General features: G+C 33.2%; 1 protein-coding gene across 1 annotated transcript in view; it reads left to right on the forward strand.

The window, feature by feature from the left end:
* Positions 1–3245: 3245 nt before the first annotated feature.
* The window catches only part of LOC145280229 (uncharacterized), a 291530-nt gene continuing 278059 nt past the window's right edge, over positions 3246–16716 (forward strand). The window contains exon 1 of the mRNA XM_080132013.1: positions 3246–3717. Within this exon, the coding sequence (XP_079988139.1) occupies positions 3645–3717 (73 nt within the window). The 5' untranslated portion in view covers positions 3246–3644. The remainder of the gene's footprint in view (positions 3718–16716) is intronic.

Here is a 16716-nt window from a genome sequence, read left to right on the forward strand (position 1 = left end):
AGCTTGAGTCGCTTGACTATGGAAGAAACATTGTCATATTGTAATTATTATCGCTATAATGATGATTATTATTATTCCTAATTATGGTTATTATTGTTATTATCATTAATATAATTAACGTAGAATAGTTTATTTGTATTAAATAGGTGTTCATTTAAAAATAAAGCTTAATTATATATTATTTCTTTGATAAGTAAAACCTTACAATTATAATTTATATAATTAAAACATAGAAAATCGTTCTTATGTCCAACAGCTATGAATGGGTCCACCAAGAAAAAAAAAAGAGATGAAAAAAGTCCATGGGTAAAAACAGGTTGAGAACAACTGATATAAATGTAGTCAGTCAGTGTGATCTTAAAATTTCTTATAAGAACGAGTTTACAAATATCAGTTTTCTCAAGACGTCACCAGCTGCATCTTGAACAGAATTCTAGAATGTCCGCTGAAAATTCCTATTGAAACGGACTCAATGACTCACGTATCAAGGGTGCATTGTCTTGCGAACATCTATACGAGCCCTAACAAGAAAAAGGAAACCCAACGCGCACGCATATACACAATACCACGCTGCGAAAAATTTATAGACGTATATTACTTACATACTCATATTTATGACATAATCACGTTGACACAGCGATTCCCGTTATATCATCGAAATTAAGCAACGTTGAGCCTGGTTAGTACTAAAATGGGTGACCATTTGAGAATTCAAGGTGCTGCATGTGGTCTCCGCCTATCTATTATTATTTGTAGTTGTACTGGACTTCTCCTTGCCACTGGACTCAAGCAGTTCCGATCCAGGAGAGGGGTGGTTGCGTTTTGCGCAACTCTTGCTTCACAATTTCACGTGCAGCTACCATTACAGGGGTATCCATTGTATTTCGAGACTGGACGGAAGTTTCCACTCATATTTTCACTATATGGACTTGTGATTACTATTCACTCAACTTTCTTTACCGAAACACTAGGTGTGTCAGAAATTTCGTGAAAAATAGTGAATAATTCCACCCCGTCTTTCCAAGCTTATAACTCCTCGAAAAATGTAATTCAAGCCCTAATTTTTTTTTCAATTGAAGGAGCAAGGACTAGGGTTTCATTAAAAAAGCAAAAAAACAAACAACGTGTTTTTTTGTTTTTAAAACGTTTTAAACTTCGGACTTTACAGGTAAATTTCTAAAAAAACACTACTTTTTTTGTTTTAAATTTGAATATATTATTCATTGACCTTTTCTCTTCAATTTGTGATATATAAAACTTTGGTGAGTAAATTAATTATTTACTTTTTAATAGACACTTGAAAATGGGGGGGGCGTGAATTAAAAAAAAACGTTTGTCTAAAATATTATATTCAGTTTATTGGAAAGAGCATAAAATTTCACATTGACCCTGAAAATATCGTAAAAATTGAATCAATAGAAAAATTTTCATAGATTTTTAAATTTTAAAAATTGAAAAATATTGAGTTCGTAAAATTCATTATTGTTTTTTTTTAAATAAAAAAAAATATTTCTTTTACTTTTAAAACAACTTTAATAGTTTATTTTGGAAGTATTATCGATAAAGAAAATAAACACCCCACTTTTAAAAGAGAAATTACGAGATTTTTATATTTTATTCGCAGTTTCGTGTTAGGGGTGTCAAAAATTCCTACCAAAATTCTGATACACCTATCCAAACACATGTTTGTACTAGAAATACTTTAATTATTGAAAGTAAGTCATATTTTATTTTTTACTCACGTTCACCCCTTACAAAGCATATCACCACTTGGACGTAAGGTGCTACTATTTGAGACCATCCCTAGAAAAGATAAACAAGATGTTGGTTTACATTAAATTTAAACTTCTGCATATTAGTACAGTTAGGAAAGATAGTAGCAGGAATGGAAATGCAATCTCAAGCTGTTAAAGTTGAACAAACTATTAAAGTAGAAAGCTTTCTGGCATTTACGCATCTCAAAGTGAAGAGGTGAGATTTTGTTGATAGGCGGGTTTGTCGGGGATATGTACGTCGAGGGGGCACAACTGCAACGAGGTCATAAGAGCACATCCCATTAAACTATTTGTGAAACAGGCACATAGATGCAACATTGCGGCGATGGGGAAGGGGTTGGAGCTTAGTTGACAAGGTGGGACCTATTAGATTGAACAGTCCTTTTTGCACCCTGTCCAAGTTAGTGGTAGATGCAGTAATTATATTCTTATTGTATAAAAATATGTTTTTTTCTATATTTTCATTTGGAAAAACACTTTTTATTTTAAGTTGCATTTGCTACCTGGTGACGCTTGTATTCCTTCTCAATGTGTCATCTATTTTCTAGTTTGATATGGGTATCTGTATATATCCGTTCATTTTCTTCCTTCGTTAAATGGCTTTATGGCTAAATCTATGCTAAATGTTGATGTGATACTTAGTTAAAGCCAAATACGCTATCGTTGTCTAAGATGGTCTCTGCCAAAACTAGGGACCACACAAAATCTTAACGCCTAGCAACTGTGGTCTAAAATAGTTAGTTTGTTTATTAGTGTAACTTGGGCATACATTTAAACATACTTAATTGTAAGAGTCACTGTTTTCGGATGAATAAAATTAAATCTCCGAACAGAACTGTTTGCGTAACTCTATGTCTACTTTCGAAGATTAAACTCAACATATAATGATCTTAACACTTTTTTTTAGAATACTTATTCTAATTTTATTCAAAATGATTGCATGCTTTTGATTCTAGAATATGTATAATATTTAAAGCGTAAGCCACATAGTCATAAAATAAAAGTGAAATTCACAAATTTTTCTTATTTGTTTCGTTATAATTATAGATCAGTTTCAATGGATATAAGATATATTTAAATTATTAAATAAAATTCTACTCATATTATGCCCCATTAAAACACTTTAATATAACCAAAAAGAAACATATATTTGGAAAATATTTATTAATTTATGCCAGATAATATTAATAAAGTTTTATAAAGCTTGGAAATATCTGAATTTTCACGATGGATTTTTGACCCCTTGGTATTTAACCAAATCAAACTGAATATATTGACTTAGTTACGACGTATTATGTGTTCAAAATGAAGTAGTCTACACACAAACACATAAACATATAAACATACATAAATGCATCTATACAGAGAGGTATAGTTTTATAAATATTATTTATTATATAAAGACGTGGAAATCATATTGATTCATTCATATAACTTCAATACTAACACAACCAGCACTGAATGATATTATGAAAACGTTGTATTATTGAGACAATAAATTGTAGTCTGCTGTATAGTAAGTTTAAAAGTCACTTAACTACAATTATAGACAAAGGAAAAACAGGTACAAAAATCATTATATTCGAAAATAACGTCGTTAAAACTAGGATGATACAAAAAAAGTATCGTTTTTCATTAGTATTTCAAAAATAAAATTTTGCGAACGCAAGACGCCTTATTGCTACTAACATTTCGAATACGAGTCCAACAAATAGTTTGGAATTTGACGAGACTCGTCGAGCTGCTTGTTCGGTTCTGTTTGGACAGCGCGGACACAACACGAAAACTTGGATGTTAGTGTGTGTGCGTGTGTGTGTGTGTTTGTCTATTATTTGAAACCGGCAAACTCAGGATTAACAGAAAAATAAAATGAATTCAACAATAAATAAAATCGGATTTCTATTAACAGTCATTCTTTTTGGAATACTAACAGCCCTAAACCGTAAGTATATTTTTGATATACCCACATGCTTATAGAGATAAAATTACATAATAGTCTTGGCAGAAAATAAAAACTTACATACGCACTCAGCACGTACACGTACACGTACACATAGATGCAGACGCATATATATTTACCCATTTCTTATAATTAATACACACGCACAAAGACACACACCCACACGCACACGCACACACACGCACACACACACACATATATATATATAATATATATACCTATGTAAATTTAGTGTGAAAGATCCTCATCAAAGTGCTCTGTTACTAAAAATTGATAAATAAAAGTATAATATTTATGTATCGACGTGTTACAGAAGGCGACATACGCAACCGGAGATCGATCCCTTTCGTTTGGATTTGCAACCAACGGTACCGATATTTTTCTGGTTCTCACTAAAACACCTGAAAAACATATCTTAAATAACACACACACACACACACACACACACACACACACACACACAAACTTACAAACCCACACGCAAACATGTATTATTTTTATTTTATTTATTTTTATTTTTTTGATTATTTGGACTAGGATTCTTCTCTTGGCTGTTATTCTCGCAAGTTTAAGGCTGATGCAACTACAGACAAATCCAGAGAAATCAAAAATTTAAATTGAACAAGATTCCTATGACAAAGATTGGAGTCAACATTGGCGCAAGGAATAACATCTAACATAAGATAATTAGTCCGAATTATAGAAAGAAAAAAATCTAAAAAAAAATCAATCAATATAGTTGCATTAGTTTTTATAACACACACACACACACACACACACACACACACACACACACATATGTGTTGTATTAAATAAATCTATATAATAACATCTTAACATGCGTCATTTTTTCTATAAGAATGTTTTTACTGTTTAAATGTGCAGAAATTATAAATTTTAATGTGGAAATTGTATATAAATATATAGATGTGTGTGTGTGTGTGTGTGTGTGTGTGTGTGTGTGTGTGTGTGTGTGTGTGTGTGTTGTCGAACTCCTGACAAGGCAATATTTTAGTGAAGCATATTAATTCGTGTACGGGTTTCATGTGTTTAAACAATTTTACTTATATATAAATTATATTTATATTATATATATATATATATATATATATATATATATATATATATATATATCATTTTCGCTAAAATAAAGACACCCACATATGAAATGAGAACATCATATTGTGCAATTTCTTATGCGTGGCAATGGTTTCATAATCATTTGGACAATGGTAAATATTATATTATTTAAAAAGATTTCAATATATATATGTGTGTGTGTGTGTGTGTGTGTGTGTGTGTGTGTGTGTGTGTGTGTGTGTGTGTGTGAATATGTGTATATACGCTTGTTTCCCACAATTCGCATTGATTAGTGATCATTTAAGAATCACTTTCCGCATACAAATATGATTTTGCAAGTACTCGCGGAATTTCGATTTAAGAATAGGACAAAAGAATCAACTTTTTTCGCCAAATATTTATCACACTTAAAATTAGACAGGGAATTTTCAATCATTTTTATAATCAAACGTCTTAATTATATGGAATATTCCTAGGACTATATACGGCATAACTACGTTGACACACCGGATCTTGTCACATCACCTAAGTTAAGCAACGGTGAGCCTGGTTAGTACTAGGTGGGTGACCATTTGGAAATTTTAGACGCTGTGTATGCTCTCCAATTATCTCGGCATTTATTTCCAGTCGTCCTGTCCATAACACATCACTCGTCACTAGTATTTAATAATGTCGATAGGTTTGATTAAAGATTGCGCACCTTCTGCCACAAAAATTTCACGCGCAGGTACCACCTCGGGGGTATCCATAGTGTGTCAAAGACTGAAGGAGCCTGTGTGTTCTCAGGACTTGTACAGTACGAGGATTTATAATTTTTATTATTTAAATTATGAATTTCTATTTCTAAAAAATAAACATCAATTATTAGTCAACATTTTCTAGCCTCTAACGAATATCAATGTGCATATTTTTTACACACACACACACACACATATATATATATATAAGGAATACACAATGATTTTTCTCACTACATATGCATACAAATATATTTTATGGATATATATATATATATATCCGCCACGTCACACAACAGTTGACTAGTTATACATATGTCGTTTATTGGTTTGGCGCGGGACAATTTGAAGTTGTATATGGACACAGACAGAAAGCAACCTATAATAATAAAAAAAAAATCCACGATGGGCGTTTTTTAAAACGATAGCATAACTGAGAGTGTATATTAGTACATGAGGAAATAAAATTACAGCCAAATTGTATGATTTTTTAAAATAGATATTTAAATAATATAACTAAATAATAGCGCACGAGAACACTGGTGAAGCTAAATTCAATTTCGTTACTACTTTGACAAATTTGTACACTAGTATAAATATATATACACATATATATATATATATAATCTAAATAGTATATCAATAAATTTATAAATGTATGCATATCCATGTACATATATATGCGTATACATACGTAAACAAATAGAATATATATATAGATACACACACACACACGCACACACACACAGACACACACACACACACACACACACACACACACATATATATATATATATATATATATATATATATACAATACTTTAAAATAAAGCATATTTTTCAGAATGAGCAAGTAAATGTTACGAGGTAAAACATTTGTTTGTATTGCATCTGTAAAAAATCAAATATGGATCATCCGGTAAACTTTACAAACGTAGTTTGGGAAAACATGGGTGATAAAATTCGTATTAAATATTTTATTTCACCTTTTCTCAGAGTATTTTGATTTTTTGATTTAATTAATAAATGCCTTTTATTTCCAATGTTGTTAGCTCTCGATGAGATCATCCTTTATATATATATATATATATATATATATATATATATATATATATATATATATATATATATATATATATAAAAGTGTGTGTGTGTGTCTTTATTGTTATTTTATGCATTCACGTATTTTATAAGGATATATAAATTCTGTGTATTGATTTTCAGTTTTTTTTTTATTCTGATAGTGCTCAATATGCTAGTATAGCAAGGCAAGATGAATATAAACTCATAGCAATTACGCTGCACAAATCTGTCCGCATTTCCTATCGATGACCTGAGGATTTTCTACGGGGATGAAAAGCTAACTCTCCCCGTAGCTTTATTGCCAGACATATACTTTCATAACTTACTATATATATATATATATATATATATATATATATATATATATATATATATATATATATATATATATATATATACGAGGGGCGTGCACTAAGTAATGCCCCTGACCCACTTCCAGTGGTCTGATCTATCTGAAATTTTGCATGTGCAATGATTTCTATCCCTAAGGGTTATGTGGAAAATTACAGCTCTGAAATAATTGTGGTTTCTGTTTTACAGGTGTTTGAACTAATTCAGGTGTGAAATGGAGCCTGCGAATGTCGAGCCGTGATCCGGTTTGTGTATTTGAAAGGACGCACACCACAGGAGAATTTTGATGAAATTAAAGAAACTATTAGTGATAATGCCCCATCATATGACGTTGTAAAACGCTGGCATCGTGAATTCAAACATGGCCGGAAGTCTGTGGAAATAGCTCCCAGACCTGGTCGCCCCTATTCTGCCATTGATGAGGTATACGTCCGTCAAGTTGAGGCTGCCATTTTGAAAGATCGCCGCATTACTATTCGCCAAATAGCCCAAGATGTTAAGATTAGTACAGGGTCTGTGGAAACTATCATTCATGACCATTTGCATATGCATAAGGTGTCTGCCAGATGGATTCCCGGGTTGCTCACATCATTCCAGAAGCGAGAACGCGTCGAGTGCTCGAGGATGAATTTGGAGATGAGCCAAGCATATGGGTACAGTTTTTAAAAAATCTGATTACACAGGATGAAACCGGGATCCATCACTGTGATCCAGAGACCAAAGACCAGTTAATGCAGAGGAAGCACTTGGACTCATCACCTCCAAAGAAGGCAACGGTGCAGCCCTCCGCTGGCAAGGTCATGCTCATGCTCATGCTCATGCTCTTCTGGGACCAGGACGGAGTAGTGATGACAGATTTCCTGGCAAAGGGTACCACAATTATAGGAGCCTATTATGCTTCACTTTTGAGGAAATTAAGTGAAGCTATCAAAACCAAGAGGCGGGGCAAGATCAGTAAAGGAACTCGCTTCTTGCAAGACAACGCTCAGGTCCACAACTCACATATAGCCAGATCAGAAGCACGGGCGTATGGTTATGAAATCCTCCCTACTCACCTGACCTTGCACCCTCTGTCTTTCACCTCTTCCCAGCCATAAAGTTGTTTTTGAAAGGAAAGCGTTTCTCAGATGATGCGGCCTTGATTTCTGAAGTCACGTTGTGATTGGAGGACCAACCTGGGGTGTTCTACAGAAACGGCCTCCAGGGCTGCATCAAACGATGGGAGAAATGCATAAGTCCGAGTGGTTCCTATGTAGAGAAAGACTAATAACTGTGCCAAGTTTCGTTGATCTACTGCTATGGAAAGTTCGTCAGCGGCATTACTTATTGCACGCACCTCGTGTATATATATATATATATATATATATATATATATATATATATATATATATATATATATATACTTTTTCAACTGTAAACCTAAGGGCTGGATAAATATTAATAAGAGCTGCAAAGTAAGCTACCGCTCTCGTTTCGCTGTCGAACAAACAAATAATATCACCAACATAACGAAAATAAAGATCCGGTTTTCGGATAATCAGATAGTAATAGCTACAAAAATATTTGCTAAAGCAAGTCCAAAGGAGAGAACCCATGGCCATACCATCACGTTGTTTATGCATCATATCAGTGAAGCTGAGCTCGACTGAGATAGTAGCGAATTTCATTAATTCAACGAAAATATCTTCGGGTATTGGGGAAGTCTTTAGAAGACAGCAATATAAGACGTCAGCACATAATCTCAGCAAGTGGAACAAAGTAAACAGACTGGAATCATGGAAAGAACACATAAATTCGTCAAAGTAATTACTGGTTTGTATAAAGTTTGCAAAAGAGTTATGCGTTCTTCCATCCGAAAAAAATGACCTCTCTCCTCAGCATAATAATTCTATTGTTTGTTTATTTAAATGTTGTTGAATACATTGTTTTGGGCGGACATGCCTAACTTTGGATTCTCTATCTCGTATCACATAACACGTTACATTTAGGATTCGACATCTGCTATTTGTGAGCATTTAATAAATAACCGTGTCTTAAATAACCTTAAACTTTAGTGTCGACTTGTTCTCCATTTTCAGCAAGTCACACTTATGACCTGAAAATTTTAGAAACTATTTATATTAAGTCCTTGGGACCTTCTCTTTGCAAACAAAAGAAAATCTCTTAGAACTTAAAAGAATTTCTATTTTGAGTCTTTCACCCTTTCCCCCCCCATATATCCCCCGCCATATTTCCATCTCATATATTATTTCTTTTTTAATCGTTGTTCACCACGATTTTTGCTCTGTTGATCGAGGTGCGATACCGTTCAGCCAGCTTTTTACATTTTATTTTTCAAATTTCATCATGATAATTAAAACTGCTCTGTACAGAGCTAATATATATATATATATATATATATATATATATATATATATTTATATATATATGTATATATCTTTATGCCTATATATATATATTTCTGTAGAAATATATTTTCTTATAATATATATCAATCCTTATTTAAGAAGCTCAATGTAATTACAAAGCAATTTAGAGAATAAATGACAAAAAGTTATATTCAAAAAGTCATGATGTTGACCATCTTATAATTTACTCCTTTATTTAGGTTTACTCATACAATTCTTGACGGTATCTGTTTCGTAGCGCAAAATTAATCACTTAATTATTATGTCAATCGGTGAGTCTATCATGCCCTTAACTCATCAGAAGAAATAGCAACAATCAATCCGTCAAAAGGAAATGAAGTGTGATTTGACATGATAAAAATCCGAAAATTAGAAGAGAAGCTGCAAATACCTATATATTTTTCCATTACGCCATATTGAATTTTTATTAAACAATGTCATTAAGCCCAACTATTCGTACTAACAATATATAATGATTTATGAATCTTCTAGCAAAATGTTCTATTTAATAATTAGTAAATTTATTAATTCTAATTTATGTATCCATATTTATGAAAATAATATCTATAAATCATAAACTATTATACATGTTTGTATATATGAAACTAAACGAAGCTAAAAAACTAAGCTATATATATATATGTATATGTATGTATATATATATGTGTGTGTGTGTGAGTGAGTGTTAATAGAAAAAAGTATGCCTTTTCAATTATATTCAACCTTTCATTCCTGAAACTTGGTGTATGTGAAATTTAGAAACAAAACCAAATATACAAAAGGAGGACAACACTTTTTAAAAATCTAAGATATTATTAATCTTACAATATAATTCTTTCAACATGTCAAAATATCCATTTTTACAGCACCTGTTTCGTAGCCCTAAAGCAACCACTTTATAATTATGTCAATTTTTACTTTTTTTCGCGCTGTGCCACTATGAATATAAGATATTTAAAAGATGACCCCATGAAGCTATATTTTGAAACGGACCGTATTTATATCATGTATGCACATATGTAGCCAAAACTGTTCGTATGATTAGTTGGGGTTATATAATGCGCACACCAACACACACATACCCGCCCTCCCACACACACACACACACACACACATATATATATATATATATATATACATAGATATACATATATATATGTGTGTGTGTGTGCGTCTGCGTGTGTGTATGCGCGTGTGTTTGTGCTTATAGAAGCACCTAGGGTAGGAACGAGAGAGAGAGAGAGAGAGAGAAAGGGAGAGAAGGAGAGAAGAGGAGGGATAATATTTCGTTAAGTAGCAGAGTTCCAAGCTTCGAAACATTTGTTTCTGCGATAGAAGATGCAAAGTTGAAATAAACAATAGCAATTTATGTTTTAATGCGTTTCGGTAAAACACAACAGCGACAAAACAAACGTTTTTTTTTAATATGTACCTATTTACTATGCCTCCTCACGGGACAGAGTTAGACACCAGGGTCGTTTTTTAACGTGGAGAAAAGGTACAAAAATAAAAAATTGTCTCAGTCGTGAAGGATTTCTCCTCCACCGAAAGAGAACAAGAAAATGAAGTGCAGCATCTGAAGAACAGAAGTCGGAATTCAGGAAGACATAAAAATGCATGCTCATAGATTTTGAAACCGACCTACGAGTAATATATTTATGTGTAAAATTACTGATGAACATAACAAGGCGAATAAGAGAATATTGTTATGCAGTTATTTGTTGTTTTGATACATGTGAACAAAAAGTGCATGTAAACAAAGATTACGATTCACGTAATTTCGTAGAATTCAATAACACATTTACATGAATTTCCTACCAGGATGTATATGCATCTACCCTTGATCCCCCCCACACAGATATGTGTGTGTATGGATGTATGCATGTATATATATGAATGAATACATGTACATATATATATAGATATATATGCGTATATATATGTATATATATACATATATGTATATATGAATATATATAAATGTGTATATATGTATATATATATATGTATATATAGATATTATATAATTATGTCTATATATGAGTATATATATGCATATGAATGTGTGTATATATATATGTATATATATATGTGTATATGTATATATATGTGTGTATATGTATATATATGTGTATATATGTATATATATGTGTGTATATATGCATACATATGTATATATATATGCATGTATATGTGGGAATATGCATACATATAAGTGTATATATATGCAAATATATGTAAAAAAGACACTCAGTAATTAATTATGACACAACGTTCGATGTTCTTTAAAAGTATTATAAAATATATATGTGTATGTATGGATGTATGCATGTATATATATGAATGAATATATGTACATATATATATAGATATATATACGTATATATATGTATATATACATATATGTATATATGAATATATATATAAATGTGTATATATGTATTTATATATATATAGATATTATATAATTATGTGTATATATGAGTATGTATATATGCATATGAATGTGTGTATATATATGTATATATATATGTGTATATGTATATATATGTGTATATATGTATATATATATATATGTGTATATATGCATACATATGTATATATATGCATGTATATGTGCGAATATGCATACATATAAGTGTATATATATATATGCAAATATATGTAAAAAAGACACCCAGTAATTAATTATGACACAACGTTCGATGTTCTTTCAAAGTATTATAAAATATATATGTGTGTGTATGGATGTATGCATGTATATATATGAATGAATATATGTACATATATATATATATATATACGTATATATATGTATATATACATATGTGTATATATAAATATATATATGTGTATATATGTATTTATGTATATATAGATATTATATAATTATGTGTATATATGAGTATGTATATATGCATATGAATGTGTGTATATATATGTATATATATGTGTATATGTATATATATGTGTATATATGCATATATATGTGTGTATATATGCATACATATGTATATATGCATGAATATGTGTGAATATGCATACATATAAGTGTATATATATGCAAATATATGTAAAAAAAGACACCCAGTAATTAATTATGACACAACGTTCGATGTTCTTTAAAAGTATTATAAAATATATGTATATATATATATATATGCTTATATATATATATATATATATATATATATATATATGTTTATATATATATATATATAGTAAACAATAGCGAATCATTATGTATATATATATATGCGTATATGTTTATATGTATACGTATCTATATGTATTTATGTATATATGTATATATGTACATATGTACGCGCGTGCGCACACACACACAGACACACACACATATATATATATATAATGATTCTATCTTTGTTGTTTTGTAGATATAAAATCCAATGAAACTTAGGTGATTATCAAAAAATAAATTTACGACAATTTATTATTCGTTAAAGAATACAACTTGTAATAATTAGATACTGAATAATTGAATAATGCAGTACACTTGTAAGCGAGTAAAATTATCAATACTAATATTTATAGGACAATTCTTACCAGATTAAAAAACTGAATGTCCGGGATAGAGCATTGATATCAGAAATTCAATTAAAACTCTGTAAATTACAATCCATATGCCTATAAAAGTTAAATTGTCTGTACGTGTGTGTGTCTGTGTGCACGTGTGTGCATTTCACTACCAAATAACTCTGTCAATTGTCAGTCTACAGACTCGAGAAATGACGTAAACGGTATTGAAATTTGGGAAAATCTTTTTAATTGGTTTACGGCCAGCAATTTGGCTCTCAGGGGGTCAAAGTTCAAAGATGTGACCTTTGAAAACTCTACCAAACTCCTCCGCCAATTTTGAGTTAAACACTTGGAATTTTAGATGTAGTTTTTGGGCATGGATCAAACTTTATTATTTGATTTTAGCTCAAAATAATAAATGTTAAGGGGTGAAAATTGTGGTCAAAGTTTTAAAAAAAAACCTGACCTCTGCGATCTCTACCAAATTACTCAGCTAATATTGGATCTAACCATTTGAAATTTTTTATAAAATTTATTCAGAGATAAGGCAAGCTTTTTAATCGCTTTTTTGGCCGATAATTTGGCTGACAAGGAGAAAAAGTTCAAAAGATTTGATGTTTACGGTCTCTAGCAAACTATTGAGCAAATTTTGGGTCTAAACATCTAAATTTCACATTAAGCGTATTCAGATATGCACTACTCTTTTAATAAGGTTTTTGGTGAAAATGTGCCTACCTTTAAGACTCTACCAAACTCCTCCGCCATTTTTGGGAGTAAACACTTGAAACTTTTGATGTAAGTTACCCGGGCATTAACCAACTTTCTAATATATATATATATATATATATATATATATATATATATATATATATATATATATATATATGCTAGCATTGGTACCCGACGTTCGCTGGGTCTACATGAAGTTCCGTATTAAACACGCCTGCTATACTAATCATTTTCACCATGGATAACGTGAATACCCCCCCAACATCTGGTATTCTGCACAACTACTTGTCCAGCACCCCCCTCACTCATCCACCCTAACTGAAACTTTTAAATAAAATAAAATGAAATGACAGCTCAAGCAAAAGTTACGTTTAAACCAGGACCAAACTCAAAGAAAACCAACCTGCCTCCTCCCTTGAGGCTTGCATTTACTAATATCCGCGGGCTTAGAACTAACTTAGATGATGTTGAGTCATTTCTCCTTGTAAACACCCCGGATATCTTAGCATTAAGTGAAACTAACCTTCACTCCTCCATACCCTCTAACCACTTTAACATGCCTGGTTATCTCCCACTCTACCGTAAGGACTCGGACAGACATATGCATGGACTTGGAGTCTATATTCGAAACACCCTCCCCCTAACTAGAGAAATAAAACTAGAATCAGAGGGCCAGGCCTTTATGTGCTTCAGACTAAATATGCAACACAATATTAGCTACTTATATTTTCTCTACCGCTCTCCCTCAAACCAAGACTGTACCCTAATAAACAAAGTCTCAGACAGCATAGATATAGCACTCTCCCTCGATACTAGCGCACAAATACATGTATTTGGTGACTTCAATGTCCACCACAGTAACTGGCTAGGATTCTCAAATCACACAGACGTAGCTGGTAGCGCCACATATAGCTTCTCTATATCTCATTCCCTATCTCAGATGGTTACATTTCCGACACGTTTCCCAGACCAGCACGATCAACATGCCTCACTTCTAGATCTCTTTCTGACAACAGTTCCCAATGACTGTACAACAAATGCCCATAGCCCACTCGGGAATGCTGATCACGCTGTGATAATGGTAGAAATCAGCCTAAATTCTCGCCCTAAAACTGAAGACCCACTACTCAAAACAACGAGGTATTACAAAAAGGCTGATTGGGAAGCCATCAGGGAGCTCATCAGAGATGCCCCATGGCAAAATATCTTTACTCTTCCAGCGGAACAGTGTGCAAATGAGACAACTGAATGGTTCAAAACTGCTATTGAAGCACATGTTCCCGCACGGAAATACTATAGCAAGCCCCACTCCCCCCAATGGTTTACTTCTGCTTGTGCAGCTGCCATTTGTCAAAGGCAGCATGCGTTCCGCAGATTCAACCGACATAAGTCCAGCTCAAATAAACAGAAGTTTATAGAAGCTAGAAATAATTGTAAGAGAGTGATAGACACAGCTAAGTCAGATTACTCTGAAACCACCAGAAAGCGCATCGAAGCACAGAAATTAGGAACCCGGGATTTTTGGAAAATCTACAACAGCGTAGTTAATAATGGACAGTCAATTATTCCCCCACTAACAAACAATCATGAGGTTGCTTGCACGGCAACTGACAAGGCTAATCTGCTTGCCAGTCGGTTTGCCTCAAACTCCACACTGAACTCGGTACACCACTCACTCCCTGATTTTCCTCTGCGAACAGACGCCACACTTAACGACTTGAAAATCACCCCTTCTCAGGTACATGCTATTATAAAAAACCTAGACACCTCTAAAGCATGTGGACCAGATCTCATCCCGGCTGTGCTATTAAAAAAATGCTCTGCCGAGGTTGCTCCAGTTCTGTCCAAACTTTACAATAAATGCCTTAACGAATCTTGTTTTCCCGACTGCTGGAAAACCGCCTCTGTGGTACCAGTCTTCAAGAATTCTGGTGAAAGAACTGACCCACTAAATTATCGCCCCATTAGCCTCCTCCCGCTTTTCGCCAAAATATTTGAGTCCTTAGTTAATAAAGCCCTAGTCCAGCACCTAACAGCTGCTAAACTCTTGACTGACAAACAATATGGATTCAGGCAAGCCCGTTCAACAGCAGATATCTTAACTGTAGTTTCTGAACGTATATACCGTTCATTGGATAAAACAGGGGAGGGTAGAGCGGTGGCCCTTGATATATCTAAGGCTTTTGACAGGGTATGGCACGATGGTCTTCTAAGGAAAATTAGATCATATGGAATCACTGGAAGAATTCATAACGTAATTAAATCCTTCTTAAGTAATAGAAAAATCAAAGTTGTCCTCGACGGACGTACATCCAAACAATATGACATGAATGCGGGAGTGCCTCAGGGGTCTATCCTTGGACCTCTATTGTTCCTGATATTCATAAACGACCTCCCTGATAATATTGTTTCGGAGATGGGTATATTTGCCGATGACACCACTCTCTATAACAGATATGAGGGGAAAACAAATGAACACATATCCAAGAAAATGGCAGAAACACTAGAGGATGACCTCCAATCCGTAGTGGAATGGGGACAAAAATGGTTGGTCTCATTCAATGCTGCTAAGACTAAGCTTGTTTCCTTCAATAACTACAAGAAACCTTCTCTACCACCAATAGCAATGGCCAAGAACACATTGCCTGAAAGTACTTCTTTTAAACTCCTCGGCCTAACGTTTACAGGGAATATGAACTGGAATAGATACATTGAGAGCATTGCCAAGGCTGCTGCAAGGAAGGTTGGCTCCCTCTACCGTGCTAGAAAACTACTTACGCCTGCCAGTATCCTATACCTCTATAAGGCAACCATTCGCCCATGTATGGAGTACTGTTGTCACATCTGGGCTGGTGCATCTGCTGCTTGTCTCTCGCTCCTGGACAGGGTTCAAAAAAGAGTCGCAAACCTGATAGGTCCTGAACTGTCATCTGGGCTTCAACCTCTGTCCCATCGACGAGATGTTGCATCCCTCTGCCTGTTCTACAAATACTTTAATGGTGAATGCTCTGACGAACTGCAAACACTTGTACCTCCCCGACGTAACTACCCCC

Source organism: Euprymna scolopes, chromosome 7 (assembly GCF_053919585.1).
Source record: "Euprymna scolopes isolate OS-2025 chromosome 7, ASM5391958v1, whole genome shotgun sequence".
Taxonomy (NCBI): domain Eukaryota; kingdom Metazoa; phylum Mollusca; class Cephalopoda; order Sepiida; family Sepiolidae; genus Euprymna; species Euprymna scolopes.